The following is a 19,707-nucleotide window of genomic DNA, read 5'->3' on the forward strand; positions in this document are numbered from 1 at the left end:
TAAAAGGTATTCATGGGATAGAAATGTGGTACTGTTGAGAAAACAAACCACTCCATCCACAGGTAATATTACAGTCCAAAAAGATGTACAATTGAAGAAATCTGAAGGATTCACTTACTCTTCACAGTAACAAAAGACCTCAGACAGAGCAGAGTTCAGTCTTGGGTAGTGCACTTCCAGTAGTAAATAAAGAATGATTACTTACTTTGAAAGGAAAGACTGACTCTATCAATGCTACTTATTCTGAAGGAATGAGGGCAGAAGGAAGGGAGCTTCAAAGATATAAAAGTTGTCACAGAGAAGAGTATAATCCATTTACTCATGTCCACAACACACAAGACAAAGTGCACTGAGTTAAACCTCCAGCAGAGAAGACTTCTTGACTATGCTGCCCTCACCCTGCATTTAGGGACTTTGGTTCTCACTGCCACTGAGGAATCTTGCTACAGATTCAAGATCTCAAAATAAATGCTAGTAGAGTTCAGCTACACAACAGGGAAAATCCCAAGTCAGTATTATCCCTAAGTTTAGGAAAGAAAAATTATGAAGTTGATACAGAGATTCCCACAGATAAGAAAACATCTTTCCCGCTTGTGTTCCATGGCCTGAAGAAAAGGAGCCAGAATGCTCAGCAGGGCAGCAAAACATCAAGATGGAACTAGGACATACAAGGGGTTTTGCTGGCTCTTCACTTGTCTCCTGATGCAATCATAAGACCTGTGTTCCTACCCATAGAGCACTAAAAGCCTTGAAAATCTCATCCAAGAGAAGACTGCAAACAGGAAGCATTAACAACCCAGAAGTCCAAGAGTCTGTCTAGTAAGACATCTGTAAAGGCAGTGCTGGAAAGGATGAACTGTGATCCAAGTCCCCCTTCCCCCACTCTTGGACAGGAAGAGAAGGAAAAGAAGGGTGTGGGGAATGGAAGGAGCAGAGAAAATGAACACACATTTTAACCATTGACTCACTAGATCACACAGCAGCAGGTGGAAGAGACTAGTAAGGTCTGGGAGAGACAAAAAAGAAAAAAAAAAAGCCCAGATGTGGACACACATGCTCATCTGCCCAGATAACCATTTTTCCTGTCTAGACAAAGGTTACTATAAATACATCTCCTCACATCACCACTGTTATCAGCCAGACATTCCAAAGGGAAATGCAGGGGAAAGTATTTTAACAATCTCGGCATGTGCCAGTTCTCTTCTGAGTTATAAAATCATACATAGCAAGATATAGATAGAGATTCCCTGACTTGCCATCCTTTAGCAATTCAGTCTGTATTTAAAGAAATAAAGCAAACAAGTTTTTTTTTTACTCAAAGTTTAGGACTCACAATGACCCTTTCCTCCCTCTCCTCCTCCTCCTCCACATGGAATTTTAAACATATTTCCTACAAAACATAACAGGAGGGGTGGAAACTTTGGCTTTCCTCAGCTTGTTTGTTATTTTACCATCATTTGCTGAAGTTCAAAGACAGATTATATGCTGGTGGCCACAGACAGAGCACAGTGGCCTATGGCATAACTCACTTCACCACACTGCATGCCAAAGCACCTCTGCTAGTGAACTGCCAAGAGACACAGGGGTCTGAGAACACTATCTAGTTTTATCTTCACTGACACATCAAAAGGCCTCTGGAAGTTGGGCCAAGGCCATGAAACACATTTCACCTAGATGTTTTCATAGCTGCATGCTGACAAGCCTTCTAGCTCAGTCTGTCATATCTACACAGATAGTTTTGTACAATTTAACTACTAAGCTGCATACAAAAAATGTAATCTGACTAATTCTACTTACATGTAACACTCTTGCCGTTTAAAGTTCATTTTAACCTTCTATCCAATTGACAAAGCCATCTTCAGCTCCAAGCTTCATCTAGCAAGGCCTGGATTGTCACAGCTGAGAAATTAATTCCAAATTCGTGCCTGCTGAAAGCCATTTTGCCATCTATTTTGGAAGATGTAGATTCCAATGTTCCTCTCCAGTTTTGAAGTGAGCAACTTTATCTGCCTCTAAAAGTTTTTCCTTCCCTTCCTCCATTTTAGCCTCCCATTGCTGCTGGATTTGACAGCATCCCCTGTGTAATTTTTTTAGTTTACATAACACTGTCTTGTGTTACTAAACCACCATGACCAGTCTCATATAATCATAGTCTGCATATAAGTTTGAGCACATCGTTTTTGGCCCTCTTAAAAATAAGGATGAAGTTAGGATATAATACTCAAGGTAACATAACAAATTATGCAGTTTTAAAAGATATTGAGCATATTAATTAAACACAAGGAAGTACCCTACCACTGCTAAAGAGGAACAGAATCACAGCTAAGACAGACACTGCTGGGAAGGGGAGTCTGCAGGACAGACAGCCTTACCTGAAGCACCTGAGGATAATCAAAGACTTGATTCTTGTAGCAGCGCTTGCGAACAGCAGGGACCCCATCTGACAGGTTTGAGCATTTGTCCAGGACCAGCACTGACTCCCCATTCTCAGCCTGAAGAGCCTCCAGCTCCAGGCGGTACTCTGGGTGCAGAGCCATCTGAGATGAGAGAATGAAATACCTGCGAGGGCTGAAAACACATAGCCAGGTCACCTGACTGCACTGCAAGTTTACTTCCAAGATCTCAAGAACACATTTCCCTCCATTCTGGAGAAGCAGAACAAGATTTACTAAATGTGGACATGGTGCCAAGACCAGACTTTCAGACAACACTGGAAAGGGTAATGATGAAATATAATTAAGTCTGGGATAGCAAGTGGCTCAACATCATTTACAATTCTGAATTTATTTGTACTTGGTAAGAGTGCTGATTACATTAGAATAGGCACCTGCATTATAACTTCTATCACAAACTTAGAGAAACATTATTTAGCTGCATTTTAAAACAGCCTGCTACTGATGCCAGGATTGTGTGTACTTTTGTTTGGTGTTTGTGTACTAAAATAAAGTAGATAGGACACTGAGTGCTGAGTGCTTCTAGTTTCTCCTCCCATATATGTTCTCATGATTTTTAATTGAGAAAAGATGCTGAACTAACAACTCAGTATTTAGTATTTAGCTTATTTAGTCTTGATATGGTGACAGCATCAATAGCACAAGCTCATCTTTTTAACTGTGATTCAGTTCTGTCCCTTGGGGCAATATAGAGGCAACATTTCCAATGAAAAGTTGAAGGTCCATATGGTGTATGTTATCTCATACACTCTCAACTCCTACCATGCTCTAAAACCATGAATATTTAAAATGTGCTGAACATTTTAAATACTGACATGTTTAAAAACACTGGAGGTAAACCATACAGGAATACAAGCTCAAATTAGGTGCTTGCTGCTTAAAAAAGTTATACTAATACTGGAAAATAGCATGTCATATAATTGTTATACTTGGGTTTCCTTTTAAAACAGGTCAGCTGAAGTCAGACTGCTCCAACCACTCCCCAGTGAAAGGAACACACATAGTGAGTGAGTGCCCTCATGCTGCCAAAAGAACACAGGAAGCACGAGGCCTGTACTTAGGGTTCCAGTTCTACTCCATGTGATGCTATCTTTAATTTACAGCTCTGAAAACACACAAACATACACACTTTATAAAGTCAGACCTCTCCTGCTGCTCTTCTCACCTCTTCTACTCATTTTCATGCTGGTCACTTTAGTTGTTCCAATTAACAGATGCATAGTATTTTTTTTTAAACATTCTTTTTCACAAGTCTCCAGCTGCTACCAACTTGCTACCAGCAGAAGTGGATTTTAAGCAATCCAATTAAAAAGGCAAGTAAATCAAACCCCCTCAGTTCAGCTCTGTAAGAGGCCTTAAAAAAAGGAAATAATGATACAGATGAGTGATAATAAATGCATATAACCAGCTAAAAAAAAAATTAGGTTTGTTTGTGTACACATTTAAAAGCAAATTTTGCCTTGAAACTGTCATCACACTATGACACTCAAAATCTAGCTTATCAAACATTGCTAGAAAGGAAAGAACAGGCCATCTCCCAAGAAACAACACACTAACACAGTGTGATGAAAAGGTTTATCCCAAGCAAGCCTGGATTCTGGGCAGTGCGTCCCCATCCCATCCCTCCTGCAAAAAGCAGTCGAGGCTGGGAACCCGTCTCACTAGTAACGCTGACTGGCCACTGGATGGCACTCCGGACACCAGGCTGCCCAACACAATTTAAAAAAAAAAAACAGTTTTGAGAAACGGAATCTCCAACACCTTTACTGAACACAAGACCTACTTCTCTTATTCGACCCAGAACGAGACACAGTATTTGACTATATGGACATGAACAATATGACTGCTTCTCTCTTTACAACTGGCTCTATACATGCTGGAGCCTATCATCACATTCCTGCTCCCCAGACAGAAACACAAAGCTTGCTTTCAGTCTGTGTCACAATGCAGTAACACCTGAGACCTACGAACAATCAGCTGGGATGCAGCCAGATGCCACTCACTGGCCTGGTCCAAGGCATCACAAAGCAGGGACACAAAGGGTGTGAGCAAAGTAAACCACTGCTGCACAAGTTTGTCCCAACTGACTGCATTACTGTACTTGGAGCAGCCAAGAGCAACAGCAAGAGCACTGCCCTTACCAGAAAAGACAACTGAGCCCAAAGACTGATAACTTTTGTGTCCAACACAGGATGCATCATTTCAATCAGTTTTCCACTTTGAAAATTTATATTCTCTTCAGAACACTGTAAGAAGAAAAGGACCTAAAGCTTCTACATTTGTCAACTTGATGTTGACAATAGCAGACAGATCACTGATCCCCATTGCCTCTGTCTGCTCATCTTTTAAACCATAATAGAGTAAGACCTTGTTACAGTGGAACTTTTCCAGCTGTGTAATTAGAAGATTTATGAAATATTAAAAGAACCTTCCATAACCAGTTAAAGCATGTCTTCCAAACTTCTACCTCCTCTTATTCTGAAGACATGAACAGATTAGAGAAGCCACCATTGCCAGGATAGTTAATTTCAATGGCTAATTACATGTTCTTAGAAAATCAGTGCTTTATTTCCCAACTGTCTTGCTTTATTTCCAACTACAAGGTTCAGGTAGGGGAGGGTTGTGTTGTTTGTGTTTATCTCTTACTCCATTACTTTAAAAAAAGAAACAAATCAAATCAGTTTTCTAAGCTCCAGATGTATGTATTCCCTTAATCACACATACAAGTTTTCATCCTCCTTTTTTATGAGCCTAATGACAGGTCAGGTGCAAATGGTGGGCGTTACATCAGGCAGCCAACCAGTCACAGTGGGGCTCCTCAGGGCTCCAGCCTAGGGCCTGAGCTCTTCCACATCCTCATAAACAACTTGGACACAGGACTGGAAGGGATACTAAGTAAGTTTGTCAACAACAAAAAATTGGGAGGACCTCTTGGCTCTCTTGAAGGCAGAGAAGCCCTGCAGAGAGATTGTAACAAATCAAAGGGCTGGGCAATCACCGACAGTATGAAGTTTAACAAAGGCAAATGCCAGGCTGTACCTGGGACAGGGCAAACCTGGATGTATGGACAGACTGGGAAACGAGAGGCTGGAGAGCAGCCCTGTGGAAAGAGACCTGGGGGTCCTGGTCAATGGCTAGCTGAATATGAGTCAGCAGTGCCCTGGCAGCCAGGGGGGCCAGCCATGTCCTGGGGTGCATCAGGCAGCTGGCCAAAGGAGGGGACTGCTCCACTCTGAGTCCTCTGCACAGTTTTGGGCACCACAATATAAGAAAAGTATAAAGTTATTAGAGGGAGCAGTTGCCAACTGAACCATCACCACTGGAACCATCAGCATTGAAAGCATCATCTATTTTAATAGCAAGAGCTGTTAAAAACAACACTTACAAAATTGCCCAAGCTCACCATAAAGTTATTAGCTATATTTATATTTCATAATCATCAATATGAAATATGATATTGAATTGAATATAATACTGAATATACTTTGCACAATTCATGGGAATTATTTTACCCTGGTCCTCTTTCTGGCAGATCCACTTCTGCTGACAATGGGCTGTAAACAGGAATGCTGACGTCGTAGCCTTGCCGGTAGGTCCAGGTGGAGAAGCCTCCACCAGCCAACAGAGCTCTGGAAAATACAAGAAAGTTTAAACTGACAATGTATAACATTCAAATTCCAGTGATTCACTGCTTGTCATTACCAGAACAAGAAGGCACGTGCTCTGAGATAAGCTTTTCCCTCAGCATTGTCAGTGGCATGTTTTCATGCTGGTTTTAGGCTGACTTTAGTTTTTGTCATCTTGGTTTACTGCTAAATCGGGTCGAGTAATTGTAAGCATTCTAACAGAGTGCTTACAATTGTGTAGGATCACTGAGGAATGGACCATTTTTGCATTAATATAGGGAAATTAATATATTGCTGTTATTGTTGCAATTTCCAAGTTCCATATCCTAAGACAATTTTAATCTGAAGAAACACATTCTGAATTATTTATACTAGTTAAGATATTCCTTGATGCCTGTACTAAAATTGAGTATAGCACAACTCTTAAATTGTTTGAGACAAGCTGTATTTCAGATACAAATCACAGTAGAGTATTTTAGTATCTTATAGTGACTTTGGATGTCTCAGGATGGAAATTATTTGCAACTGTATTTTCAAAGTTATCATACTAGTGAAATTTATTTCATTTTTATATTACACAAAAATTCTATAAACAGAAAACATGAAAACAAGAAATCTGTATGTTATGACACTAAGTTCCAACAGGAGAGGTTGCTTGTGACACTATATTCTAGAGAGCAAGGCAAAAATCAAGGACTGATAAATTAAAATGCAATTCAACCTTCCAAAAGGATGACCTGCATAGTGCCTTTTCCTAGATGGGACAACCTTTTGCCACACAGAAGTGCTTTAAGAAACAGAAGAGAACAATACATATAGAAGAAAGCAATATATCATGCAGAATTCCAGAAAAAAAAAAGGTTTGCTACTATCTCCTATCACAAACCAAGCCTCTTTAAAATATGCTAGAACAGGACAACAGTTTTTCCATTGTCATTTCATGTCCAGTGACCAGGTGGCATCAGGAACACATCATCCTAGCTCCAAAAGAAGCCCAGATTCAGCTTCTTTTGTGAGACTTCTCAAAGAGCTGATCAAACTTTCAGTCCTTTGCCACTCAACAGGAGGGTGTGCTATACTTTTAGCTGCTTCTGGGATACTGGTTCTGCTTGAGGTACCATATTTCTCAATTCCAGTTTGTCTCCTTCCCTGTGGAAAGGAGCAGGACACAAATACATTACTAGACAAGGCACTAAAGAAAGGATCTCGAGGAGCTGTACCCATTGTTGCAGCTATGATTGCAGTGAGAAGCCTTACTGTCACAGCTCAGGTCACAGCAGGCACAGGTCTCAGTAATCAGGACACACACAGGAACAAAATGTCAACATGAGACTGGAAGAGGCACCAACAATCCATTAGCTACTATTCTTGTTTTCAGATATCACTGAATGACATCCTTGGTAAGGTGTTTGGAAAAGCAGTTTTCCACAAACGTTATACAAGAGATAACCATTATACCGAATTATCACCCAAGATTTTTCCCATCAGAACAAGACACTCAGGATGAACACCAGTATGTTGTGCCTGTTCTAATCCCCATCAGATGGCCCACAGATACTTCACCTCCTGTTCTGACCTGCAGCACAATTGTTCAGTGCTCAAACACCACGATCACACTTGGCCATAAATGTGACTCTTCATTCAGAACACAAACTATGATAGGAACAAAAAACAACTAGAGAACCAGATGATAAATTAAGTACATGCTGAGTTTAGGTTCCAAATAATTTCTAATTCCTTTCCAATGTCCCCCATCCCCCTGCTTTTGGTGACATGTACAACACTGCTATGACTAGGTCTCACAGTGGAAGCTGCATGTTCTATATCTTTTCCATATTAATTCAGTTACAAGAAGAGAGAAAAAAAATTGGCTTGAGTGTTACTGTTCTTGCAGTTTATATCTCCCTTCTCTTTTTTACACCCCCTCCCCCCAAACTGGGAAACCAGAACCAGATTGTTTTAATAGGATCCAGTGAAAACACGACAGCACCTCATCAGCCTTGAGAAAGCAGGTGTGCGTCATGCAGACTTTTACCTAAATAAATCCACAGGGAACCAACACCAGTTAAGTAACTCCACTTGGATTTTCATTGTACAGTGCATTAAGAGAGTAGGGATATTAACTCCTAATGTACTCAAGACAAATAATCTTTAAATTGCACTGATCAGCAAGGAATGACTGTCCCTGAGCAACTTTTCACCACTTTTCAAATATTGATCCTTCTTTCTCTCTATGAAGTGCTCCAGCTGGCCTGTACTCTAAATGTTTCTGTCCAACTGCCACCTGCAGTAGCTTTCTGCCACACTTCACAAGGCACTGAACCCAATTCACGGACTGAAACAGAAATAAATAAAAAGTATCTTAGTTCATAAATTCAATTCTACAGCACCAGAATTTCTCTGCAAAAGAAATCCTTTCAACCTAATCATTGTACTGAATCCAACAGCACTAATTAACAGACAATATAGAGCTTATCTTTTAAGTTTTATGGCAGGAGATAGAAATGTTACGGCAGCTAATACTAGCAACATAAACTCCATGCCCACAAGGCAAACTTTCACCTTTGAAATTATGGAATAAAGCACTTTTACACTGCCCTTGGAAATTGGATTTAAAGATTTAATAAACAAACAACCTTAGTGAAGTATCTTAGCCAAGAACTTTTCCAGATGTAAAATTATTATATAACTCAAGTGCCCCCCTGTGTATAAGGTCTTACTTTATCTGGATCAACATTCTGCAGCAAATGATTGGAACACAAGTCTATTAAACTTCATGATCCACTACAGTTCAACTGTGCATGATGTCTCAGACATGTTGATTAGAAGGCAGGCCACACTCCTGTGCAAACTACACAAATATTACCTGTGGATTTCACAAGTGATCCACAAACTCCCACAAATGCAGTCCTTCTAGAGTTGTCATGGTGCAGTTCAGAGAAGTCATTCAAAACCAACTGAACTTTGCCAGCATGCCTTTATTTTGGCCAGCAGCTTCTCACCCTGTGATGCTACAAACAATTGTCTTTCATAGGTGTACCCATTCCTAACACCTTTAAATATTCTCAAATTAAGAAAACACACCCACATTGCTTGTTCTGTTAGACATGAACTAAGAACTCCAAAGGTCTCCAAAATCATACTGAAAGCTCACACTGCACCCTCAGGCCTCTCCAGGACTAGGTCCACACTCCCAGCTTCTTTCACAGGCCCCTTGTCTTCACACCTGTGACCTGTAGAATAGGTTCTGTACATCAAACAGCCCAACTGCTGACTGCCTACAAAAAGGAATATCCTCTTTTTCTTCCATCCCAAGCACTCTTATTGCCTCTCTAATGTATTACAGCTCATGATCATACTGCTGTGGACTGAGTCAGACTGGCAAACTACATCAGCTGAATGCCAAAAAAGACTTCAGTTTTTTACTTAAATTACTCAGTTTTCCATGTTAGCATGACAAACAGTTTGGAGAAACACCTACCAAAAGAATAGGCTTCCTGCCTGCTAAGCCAAGGCATGCAAGGCCAAATGTAAACAGAGATTTGAGATCAAAAAGTAAAAATAAAAAGCTTTGTTGCATATCTACTACTTTCAGTTAATATATTCAATTCCTTGATAGACACATGTATCCATAAGCATGCAGTCCATGCCATTGTCAAATGAAAATTCTCCTTAAGTATAAATCTAAGGTAACAAATTCAAGTATTTATTAACAGATTAACGGACTTGTCTGCAGGAGACTGATGCTCGACTGCCCTCTCCAGGCTAATCCATACATATAACATGTTTCATACAGAGGAGGAAAAAACTTACACATATTTTACAGTGATGTAATTACAATGAGGAAATTTACTGTTTAAACATGTGCAGGAAAAAAATCTGTTCTGGTACTGGAGGATGTTTTAAATTGTCTTTGCTGAAAAGAAATCAAGATACACTTCACAGACCACCATCTTAGCAAAGGTCCCACATCTCAGGCAAGATTTTATTAACATTTGGCAGAAGAAAGTTAACTTTGACCTTCAGGAAAAGCACTGGTTACAACGGACCTAACTCAGCAGAACTAAGCACACACAGGCTGACATATTAGAAACATCTTCAGCAACAGTATCGCCTTGCTCTAATTCCAATTTTCTTTGCCTTGCAACCTCCTTTCCTCTTCCAAAACTAAACTATCCGGCAAGTGAAAATTGAGCTCAGAATGTATGCCTTTTAAGTTCCTGACAAATATTTTTAAAGCACACTTGCCAGAGAACAACTAACAGCATTTGTCCAATTACTAATATAGTCTAATTATTAAGATAACAAAAACTATTGAAATTCAGCATAGTTTTGTCAAGCAGAGCAGCTGCTTTAAAATGTCCTTGAAGCACCTGACTTCTATTAGAAAGCTGCTGCTACAGTCATCTTTGAATTTCTAATTTGCATCAAATGGGACATTCTGTAAAGCATTCATAATCAGTTACACACCAGATCAAGGTTCTCCAACTTTATAGCAAGTCCAAGAGTTAAAAGCAAACTATCAGCCACAATCCTTATAAATTTAAGGATGGGGCTAAACTATCAAATTTCAAAAGTAAATACCTCTTCTATACAAGGCTTTACTTTCTTTTATTGAGAAGCAAGCAAGTAATAGTCTATCTTTGCAAAGTTTAAGGAGCACGTCCTTTGCTACCAATTGCCCTTCTGAACTTGCTGCTTCTTCAGCGGCACTTAAACCCAGATCTATCCATCACACAGCACAACACATACCTATCTCTAGGAACATCTAGGGCAGTGTTATAATCTGGTGGCCCTCCAGGCAGCATATTGAAGAGCAAATGATTTGTGCCTCGATCCCACCTGCAGCAAAAAAGAAACAAACTGCAGTTAGAAAGGCGTTCTCTACATAGAGACAAGTTCTGTCAAAGCCTACTCACTGCATTAACTCACTGCATTCTCCCCTTCTGCATTAGACTCAATTTTTTCACTTTGTGTTCTTCACATTCACACACTGAAGTTTCAGCACATACCTGGATAATTGTGCCAAAGCCTGAGCTGTCTCTTTGATCCGGAGGGCGTTCTGATTGAGGACATCTATGGATGGCACAAAAAGGCAGGCCCGGTTGACATCGTCTGTGTAGAATTCGCTGTCAGAGATGGCCGTCAGCAGCTCATTGTACTCCCTGGAAATGGTGTTGCTCACCAACGTCCCATATTCATCCACATACTTTTTCAGTGAATAGATGTACACTTTGATTTTGTTCTTGGGATTGAAGCCACACCTGTAGACATCGAAGCAGGTGTGCATCCTGCAGCTGAGGTCTCCCCGCTCAGGAATGGGGCTATCGGCAGGAAGCTTGACCACAGGCACATCATGGACACTGCGCTTTTCAACGGTCCAGTCACTGGATGATTCAATGGAGTGAGGCCAGAACTGGAACATTCCTGTGGCAATGAGGCCAAGCAGAACTATGGAAAAGAGAGTGATGTAATAGATGCGGTGCTTGGTTTTCATCCTTGGGATGAGGGCTGGACCCCGGGTGTTGTATTTGGCCGAGGCACACATAATGGCATCGATTATCTCTTGTCACTACAAAACAGAGAGAGAGGTTTTAGGAGGAACTCTACAAAAGAGACACAGTTATCACAATGCAGAGAAAGATGCAGTTACTCCTTTCAGGAAAAGGTCTTTGCCTCAGCAGATTGAAGTAGGCTTTCTTCAGATGCCCATGAGTCCCACTGGAAAACAGGATGCCAACCGGGTCTGCCACTTGGCAGGCACCAGCTGAGGCTGATCTGCTGGGCCTGGCTGGAATGAAATGATGTGGGCCAGTCAACAACCACTGGCCAGAAAAAGGCACAGCTTGGGCAGAGAGAGGGAGAGGAAATCTCAGACACTGCAGAAGTGGTGATGCCTCATAAGTCCCGCTACACCTACAACAAAGCATAGTCAGAAGGAACGCTAATAAAAAAACAAAATGCTCATCTACAGGAGAAACAGCCTGGATACCTACAAAGGGCTTATAACGGGGCATCACACACAACTTAGGACCATGATGCTGTTTCTAAGGTAAAGGTGCTTCTAAACAGAATTTCATAGGAGTCCCACCATATCTGATTAAAATGATGGCAAACTACTTCTGGCAAGAAAAACGAATTGATTTGTCATCTTTGTAAATGTGCCTTGTGGGGCACAAAATTGTTCTACGAGCTGCCATTGCAGCCACATTGAGAAAAGCATTTAATCAGTTCACTACAGCCTGAACTACAGCTGAAATGAAAAACATGATGTAATATAAAGTATCACAAACTACTGTCATCTTTGATATTTCTTACAAGCTCCTGCACAAAGAATTGTGGTTCTTGCAAAAGACAATTTACATTTACTACAGACTGAAAAATCAGCAAGCAACAACTTGGTTAGGTTTTCAGCTAAAACTTTCAATAAGTAAATTCAACCTGAATTCTCCGTAATGAGAACTTTGTAAGAGTAGTAAGCACGTTTTCCAGAAAAAGAATGTGAACGGTATAATTATGTGTTTTTCTTTTGAAAAAATGGGATGTTTTCTTGCTCTGTAAGCTAAAAAGAAAGTCTGACATGTCAACTATCCAGTAGACATCAAATATGAATAAAATAAGTATAAATGAACAAAAGAAGCATTAATTTCATTATTAATCAAAAGATGCAACAAACTGAATTATGTTTATTTTGTGTTCTTAATAAAAGACTGTTAGGATGGGGTGGCTAATGCATGACTTGACTGTACTTACACACAGTAGCACTAAAATAATCTCAGATGCTAATAAATATTCCACTTTTAACGGCTCTTCTCATCACTTTATGTCCACAATCTGATTCTGGAGGAAGCCTCTAAAATCTCCTGTACAAGGCAATCCACGTGTCATGCTGTTATCAGGACAGAAGCCAGAATGCTACATTACAGTCAGCTTTACAACTAAAAACTTCCCATATGCTTCCGACTGTTAACCACGTTCTTTATTCCTCATTCTGCCACAGCACCAGAACCAGCTATGTGCTGACACTCTGCAGCGAGCATTTCAAACCTGTCCAGCCCGGAGCCCGGCTGGAAGAGCCCTCAATGGAAGGTACCCCTCCATGCACGGAAACCTTCCCTCTCACACAGCAACAATCCCCCTGGGCAGCTGCAAGCACGGCACAAGCCGTACGGGCTTGGGGTGCGGGAAGTAACGGGAGCAAGACGTAGCACACACAGAGGCGGCAACAGCGTGACGGGCCGCAAGGGCCGAGGGACTGAACGGGACGGGACGGAGCGAGCCGGGCCGCCTTCCGAGCGACGCGGCGGGCGGGCCCAAGCCAGTACGGAACCCGGCCGGCAGCAGCCGCGCCGCCACCCCGCTGTGGCTCCCGCAGCCCCTGCTCTCCCGCACGCCCGCCGGAACCGCACAGACCGCCCCCGCCGCCCGCACTCACCGCCGCCCACAGTTGCCGGGGCCGTCCCGGCCGCTCCGTGCGGGGCCCGCCCGCACCGCCGCCCCCGGCCCGGCTCCGCCGGTGCGCACGCGCGGCCCCGCCCGCCCAGCGGCCCCGCCCACCCAGCGCCCCCTCGCGGCGGGAGGGCGGGCGTGCAGCGGGACCCGGTCAGCGGGGGTCTCCCCACAGAGATGGCATGGGACGGAACGGGACGGGACTGGAGCTTCTCCCGGCGGAGAGGGCATGGGGAGCACCTGAGCCATCATCTACCTGTGCAACACTTGTTCCCATGAGCCGCCGCCAGCCTGCTTTCCAACACATCCGCGTTCTCCAGTCCCGTGTGCCTTTTCAAAACCTTACTGGGCTTTCTCGTTGACAGAGGACGTTTGGGTCATGTGCCACTTTCTGCTGGATCACACTACTTCAGTAAGGAAATATCTCAAATCTACACCTTCCCCAAACCCTTCATAAAAGTAACTGGAAGTATCTTCTTCAAACAGAAGATAGAGAAGGAAAATTTGTTGCACAAAACTCCAGCTGTGTGGGAATCAGAGACATTGGTTTCATTCCCAAAAATGGGAGCTGACCTGGTCTGTAAGCCAAATAAAACCCAAAACAAACAAAAAACGAAAACAAAGCTAAACAAATGAAAAAACCCAAAAAAAAATTTTAAAAAGCCAACCAACCACCAACAAAAACAAAAACAACAACCGCCTCCTCCCCCCAAAAAACAGGCAGAAAAGAAAGCAACAAGAACAAACAAACAAAAAACCCCACTCAAGTAGGTAAGATCACAGAATGGTTTTAGTTGAAAGAGGCCATCTTAAAGATCATCTATTTCCAACCTCTCTTCCATAGGCTGGGACACTTCCACCAGACCAGTTTGCTCAAAGCCCCTCCAACCTGGCCTTGAACACTTCCAGGGATGGTGCATTCCCAGCTTCTCTGTGCCACCTGTGCCTCACCACCCTCACAGTGTAGAATTTCTTCCTCATACCTGATCTAAAGCCTCTCTCGGTTTGAAGCCATTCTCCCTTACCCCTTCACTACATGCCTTTGCAAAAAGCCCTCTCGAGCTTTCTTGTAGGCTCCCTTCAGGCTGCTCTGAGGCCCCCCCAGAGCGTTCTCTTCCCCACCTGAGCAATCCCCAAATGCTGCAGCTGAACCGTGCACAGGGCAGTGGTGCAATGGAGACGTTCCAGCAGCAGCAGCCTGGTGTCCCTGCCTGTGACACCGTGTCCTTCATCCCTCTCTGCTCTCTGGGCTCGAACAGCAGACCCAAGGCTGACTCTGTATCTCTCACCTGTAAACAACTTTCAGCTGTTAGGACTGTAACTGTTTCAACTGTTACAGTTTAACCATTAAGTTTTCAACAATTATGTCCTGCCTCAAAAAGTTCTCCTGCTGCAGCCCCTTCAGCCCCCTGATCCTTGAGCCAGAAGCATTTCCAGTCTCTCTGCCCCCTGGGATAAAATGCAGAGCAGCTCTGCTTCTATCTTGTAATCCTTGGTGCTTTAAAAGACTCTTACCATGAGTATCTCATGTCAGTGTCAGCTTTTGTATTTTTCCCCTTTTCAACTGTTATTGTAGCCATTTTTATAGATTTGTATCTTATGTACAATGGTGATGTGATGATGTGCTGTCCTATAATGTGTTTGTGAAAGGATGGGGGTTTGCACCTATCCCTGCTCTAAGCCTCTAAACTGAATCTCTCTGTCACACACACAGTACAGTGTCCTTAAACAGCCTTGACTGGCAGCAACAGATTAGTTCTCTTTCACTTCACCTGCCCTTGGGAAAACTGCTTTCTGCAAAGCCATCCACATGCACGCACAGAGAGCTCGGTGCTCCCACAAAAAAGGCAGAACACTGTCACTGCAGTGCTTTCTCCTCCTCCTTTCAACTTCTCCTCACACACGTGGCATTGCAGGTGATGTAGCATTCTCCTCAGACTCACTGCTACCTTCTTCTTTTTATGAATGTGACATTCAAACCAACAACAGACAGCATTCACAGATCTCAAAGCACCTTTCCGAGCCCTGGTACTGGCTTTTTCCTCTGGCACAGGCTTGTTTCTTCCCCTCAAATACAAGTTACCCGGGTTTGTTACGGCACTTAATGTTTCTGGGCGTAACCCATCAGTTTCCAATTGCCGCAAGCTGCCCCATTCATAAACCAGAGGCAGGAGCCCTCCTTCGGGAGGATGGTTCTGTGTCTGGTTTTGTGAATTGGAAGGTGCCCCATTCACACGTTGGGGTCGCTCGGATGAGCGCTGGATCCCTGCAGTGATGGGACTCAGCAGCATGAGCGGTGCCTGGATGTGCCGGAGCCAAGGAGAGGGGATCCCAGCGCTGTGACAGGGACACTGGCTGGGCCACGTGCAGCGGCGGGAGGAGGGAGGGGGTCACCGAGCCAGCCTGCGCCAGCCCACGCAGCGCCCGCGGGCGCCTCCTCCGCATCCCGGCTCCGCCGGGGAGAAGAAAGTGCATCGAATCAATTGCGGCTGAAATATTCACGGAGACTTGATGATCCTTTTATCCCTGTAGGAAAATTTGAAAATCGATGCAATTTTATTAAAAGCTATATTAAACACATTCAAGAGGCATCAGCTATGTAGCAAGAAAAATGGAGGATGTAGTCTGTCTTGCTAGAGATTTCCCTGAAACCACACCAGGGAGCCTGTTTATATTCTAGTGATGTAGCTAAGCCAGACAAGTCTGCGGCACAGCATCTATTTTTAGACTCCAGGTTGCCATTTATAGCTTGTGAAAATATTCATCAGCATGTGGATAACCAGCTATCAATTTTTATAAAAGAACAGGAGAAATCAGATATTTCACTTCTCTTTGTTTTGCCCTTTTATGTTCTGCCTTATGTGGTTCTTTGGGATCATTTAGAATTTAAGGGCTTTACCGTGTCACCATACATTTGCCTGCTGTCGCATACAGCATCCTGCATTTTCTGCTGGGATGATCAGTGTACAGAAGAGAACCTTTTGCTAGCTACTGTGTCTCCATGTGTAAAGAAGCTGCATGTGAGATTGTGGTGCACCTTGTGCAGTGATGGAAGCAGCACATTCTGCCTCCATCTTGTATGATTACAATGAGTACAAGGAGGTAATTTTAAAAGGCAAATATGAAGAGGAAATCTAATGGTTTGAGGACATCTTTTCAACCTTATTTTCTACCTATGGCATAACAACTAAAAACTCATCATTCAGTTCATTCTTCTGAAAATTTTGTTATTGGCTATTGCCAATACATAGGGTACTGAACTAAATTAAAGAGTTTCTATTATAAGAGAAAGAAATATTGTAGCAGCCAGGTCCTTGCTTTGGTTCACTGTTCTGGTTAAAGTCTTACAACAAAATGGTACCCTTATTTGTATCAGTTTTTAACTAGTCTGATCAATAAACTATCTAGCAGCCAATTATATGGTTTTCTGTCTTGATCCAGTCCATCATACACCTCCAGTGCTACTGGTTTGTGATGGATGACACTGGTCAAAACAGTGATTTGATTTATGTTTTAACTCTTACTTTCCTTACTCCCTTCCTGAACTGAAAGGAAAAAGAGGTGCAAATATACTTAGAAGGGGTGCTGCAATAGCTCCCACTGAGGGATAAGAGACACAAGGAAATTCAGTTAGGAAAGAGTTCCCTTAAAGAAACTATTAATGTGGCAGAAAGATGCAGATAGAAACAATCTGCCAGTGTGTGTTCCCCCCTCCCTAAAGATTTCAGCTGTCACGGTCTGCAGAGGCATTAATCTTTAATCAATTGAATGCCTTCTGCAGAGAGGCATCCAGGGAAAGGACAGGTCATAACAAGCACTCGCCTAGAATAACTAAGCAGTCGTGCATGAGCTGTGCCATCAGACCTTGCTGGATAGCAGCAGGGAATAGACAGAGAGCTAAAAATAGCCTTTCCTTGCAGTGTTTTTCCAGACTATTTTTGATTCTTCATTTTGATAAGGTCGACTGGCTATTTGCTAAAAATAACCAATCCCGGCAAACTGAGGACAAAAAGTATTTATAACCTCCTCAGACTCTTTAGTACATTTGCTGGCTGCAAATAATCTAGGATCTTGTCATCAGTCAGTTGCCAGTGTTTTATGTAAGTCAGTAATAAATAAAGCATTAATTGGAATGGAAAATGAGTATATCTTGCCACTCTGATTTTCTCAGATGGAACACATATCATTCTGCATATAATCCTTGTAGGTTACCTTGCCCTATTCTTCATTATGTGGTCAGAAATAACCAAAACAACTTCTTGTTAGGTCAGCCAATCTTACAAAAATAGCTGCATAAGTAATTAAAGAGCAAAAGCAGTTTTCTATGCCTGATACTTCAGATGCAGAAATTTTCAGGGGTGCGATTCACATGGCTTCCTCCATGAGAGGTTTTTTAGCATAGAGCCCCTGTGTGCCACTATCTCTCTGATGAAATGAAATCACCACTCTGCCAGCAGGATGAGAGCAACAGAGGGATTCTGTAACCAAGTAACTGGAAGAGGACTGCAGAGAAATTGTCAGTATAAATGATAGTTTGACCCCAAGGCAGGTTTCAAGAAACTGAGTCATTATGGGGCTGGGGGAAACACACAGCAGTCAGCCCAACTGTATGACCTGTTGGATGTTCCACGATAGAAAGGCAACAATTAAAGGATTAACATTTATTTAAAAAAAAATATAGTTTATCACACAGTACATTTGAGCAACTTCCTTTCTTCAGTTAAGGTGGAAAACTCTTAAATTATCAGTGAATATTTTCCCTTACAGGTATTTTGCTTAGGACCTATTAAATTTCTGTAAGGGAAAACTTACTTTCACAGATTCTTTCTGTAAGTATGCATGATTTTTCATAAATACTTATTTTGAATGGGGTCCACTTATGTTGCCTGCTTAACTGCAATGTAACACAGGTTAATAATTTCGAGATTTACAGATCTTTTCCTTCCCAGAAACATGAAATGTCAAGTGTATACCTGAAATGTATGCTGTGGAAGTTTCTATGACAGAGAGCAGTCCTGGACAGGAAATTCCCACCTCTACCCTAAAAGTATTGAATACTTCCCTGGAGAAGAGAGACAGAATGGGCGAGGGGGCAAAGGAGGGGGACAGAGAAGGAGGGGGACAGAGAGAGTGACTGGAACATGGCAAGGACCTTGAAATCATCTAGCATCCTTTCTGTGCTAAAATGAATGATAACTGGAATGTAAATATTGTATGCAAAGTGGATTTTATCCCCTTGTATGATTACAATGAATACAAGAAATGAAGGCACAGTGTTATACTCATTTTGATGGCATTTCTTGTTTTAGATGAAATGCAGAAGTTTTAAAAACATAGATCTGACTGGCTACATTTGAAGTGCTGCTCTCTTTGGCTATCACTTGACAAACAGGTAAAAAAAAAAAAAAAGTGAGGGCAGGGACAGCATGGAAGAATCTTTAATCTTTTTGCGATGTTTTTTGTCAGTAGAGGTTTGCCATAAAGAAAAAGAAAAGGCCATTAAGGAGAACTATGAGATACATCAAGTAGAGAAAACATCTAACATGAAGGTAGCAGAAAGAACAAACAATTTGTACAGGCAGAACCTGTGTTTTTCCTCTAGGGGTAATCTTAGAGCAAATCTTAGAGCAAATAGGAATTGATTTAGTTTCTATACACATATGCACAGGACTTTCTACATGTTTACCACTTTTTGTAAACCAGTTAAGGCCATTTACAAAATTTATGGGGTTTGCACAATCAAAAAACCCCATTTTTTTTCCAACAGCAATCTCATGACCATGTTTCTTTCTTGCCTCATTTCCAGTTATATTTATATTTTCTGTGACCAAACTAACATTCCTCAGTGGACAGATCCTAAGGCAGGTGTTAAAATTCAAAATAACATAGAAAATACTCTATGTGTGTGTTCTGTTGAGTTACAGCAAGCTCAGATGTGACTGTCAGCCATACTGTACTAGCTGTGAGGATTCTGAAAGCACATCATACCCTCTTTCCTGCAGAGGTGTGCTTTACTAGCTGAATCCACACAGAAACAGTACAATAAACCTGCTTCCTGAGCAGTAAATATATATGGGTGAAAAATATTATATAAATTGTTACTTTTATATATTCATATACTCCAACAGAAAGAATGACTAGAACAAAAGAAAATGAGGAGTAATTAATGGGTTGAATTT

General features: G+C 42.0%; 1 protein-coding gene across 4 annotated transcripts in view; it reads right to left on the minus strand.

Moving 5' to 3' along the window:
- EXT2 (exostosin glycosyltransferase 2) overlaps nt 1-14,753 on the minus strand; it is a 75,608-nt gene extending 60,855 nt beyond the window's left edge. The window contains exons 1-6 of one of the 4 annotated variants that reach the window (XM_064714641.1): nt 14,651-14,753; nt 13,785-13,919; nt 11,092-11,651; nt 10,832-10,921; nt 5,966-6,082; nt 2,373-2,568 (exon numbers count right to left, since the gene is read on the minus strand). In XM_064714641.1, coding sequence (XP_064570711.1) covers nt 2,373-2,568; nt 5,966-6,082; nt 10,832-10,921; nt 11,092-11,627 — 939 coding nt within the window. In that variant the 5' untranslated portion in view covers nt 11,628-11,651; nt 13,785-13,919; nt 14,651-14,753. Of the gene's footprint in view, nt 1-2,372; nt 2,569-5,965; nt 6,083-10,831; nt 10,922-11,091; nt 11,652-12,832; nt 12,969-13,514; nt 13,607-13,784; nt 13,920-14,650 lie in introns of those variants that run through there. The other 3 variants (XM_064714640.1, XM_064714643.1, XM_064714639.1) reach the window with 3 other exon arrangements.
- Nucleotides 14,754-19,707: the final 4,954 nt, after the last annotated feature.

This window comes from Zonotrichia leucophrys, chromosome 5 (assembly GCF_028769735.1).
Source record: "Zonotrichia leucophrys gambelii isolate GWCS_2022_RI chromosome 5, RI_Zleu_2.0, whole genome shotgun sequence".
NCBI classification, from domain to species: domain Eukaryota; kingdom Metazoa; phylum Chordata; class Aves; order Passeriformes; family Passerellidae; genus Zonotrichia; species Zonotrichia leucophrys.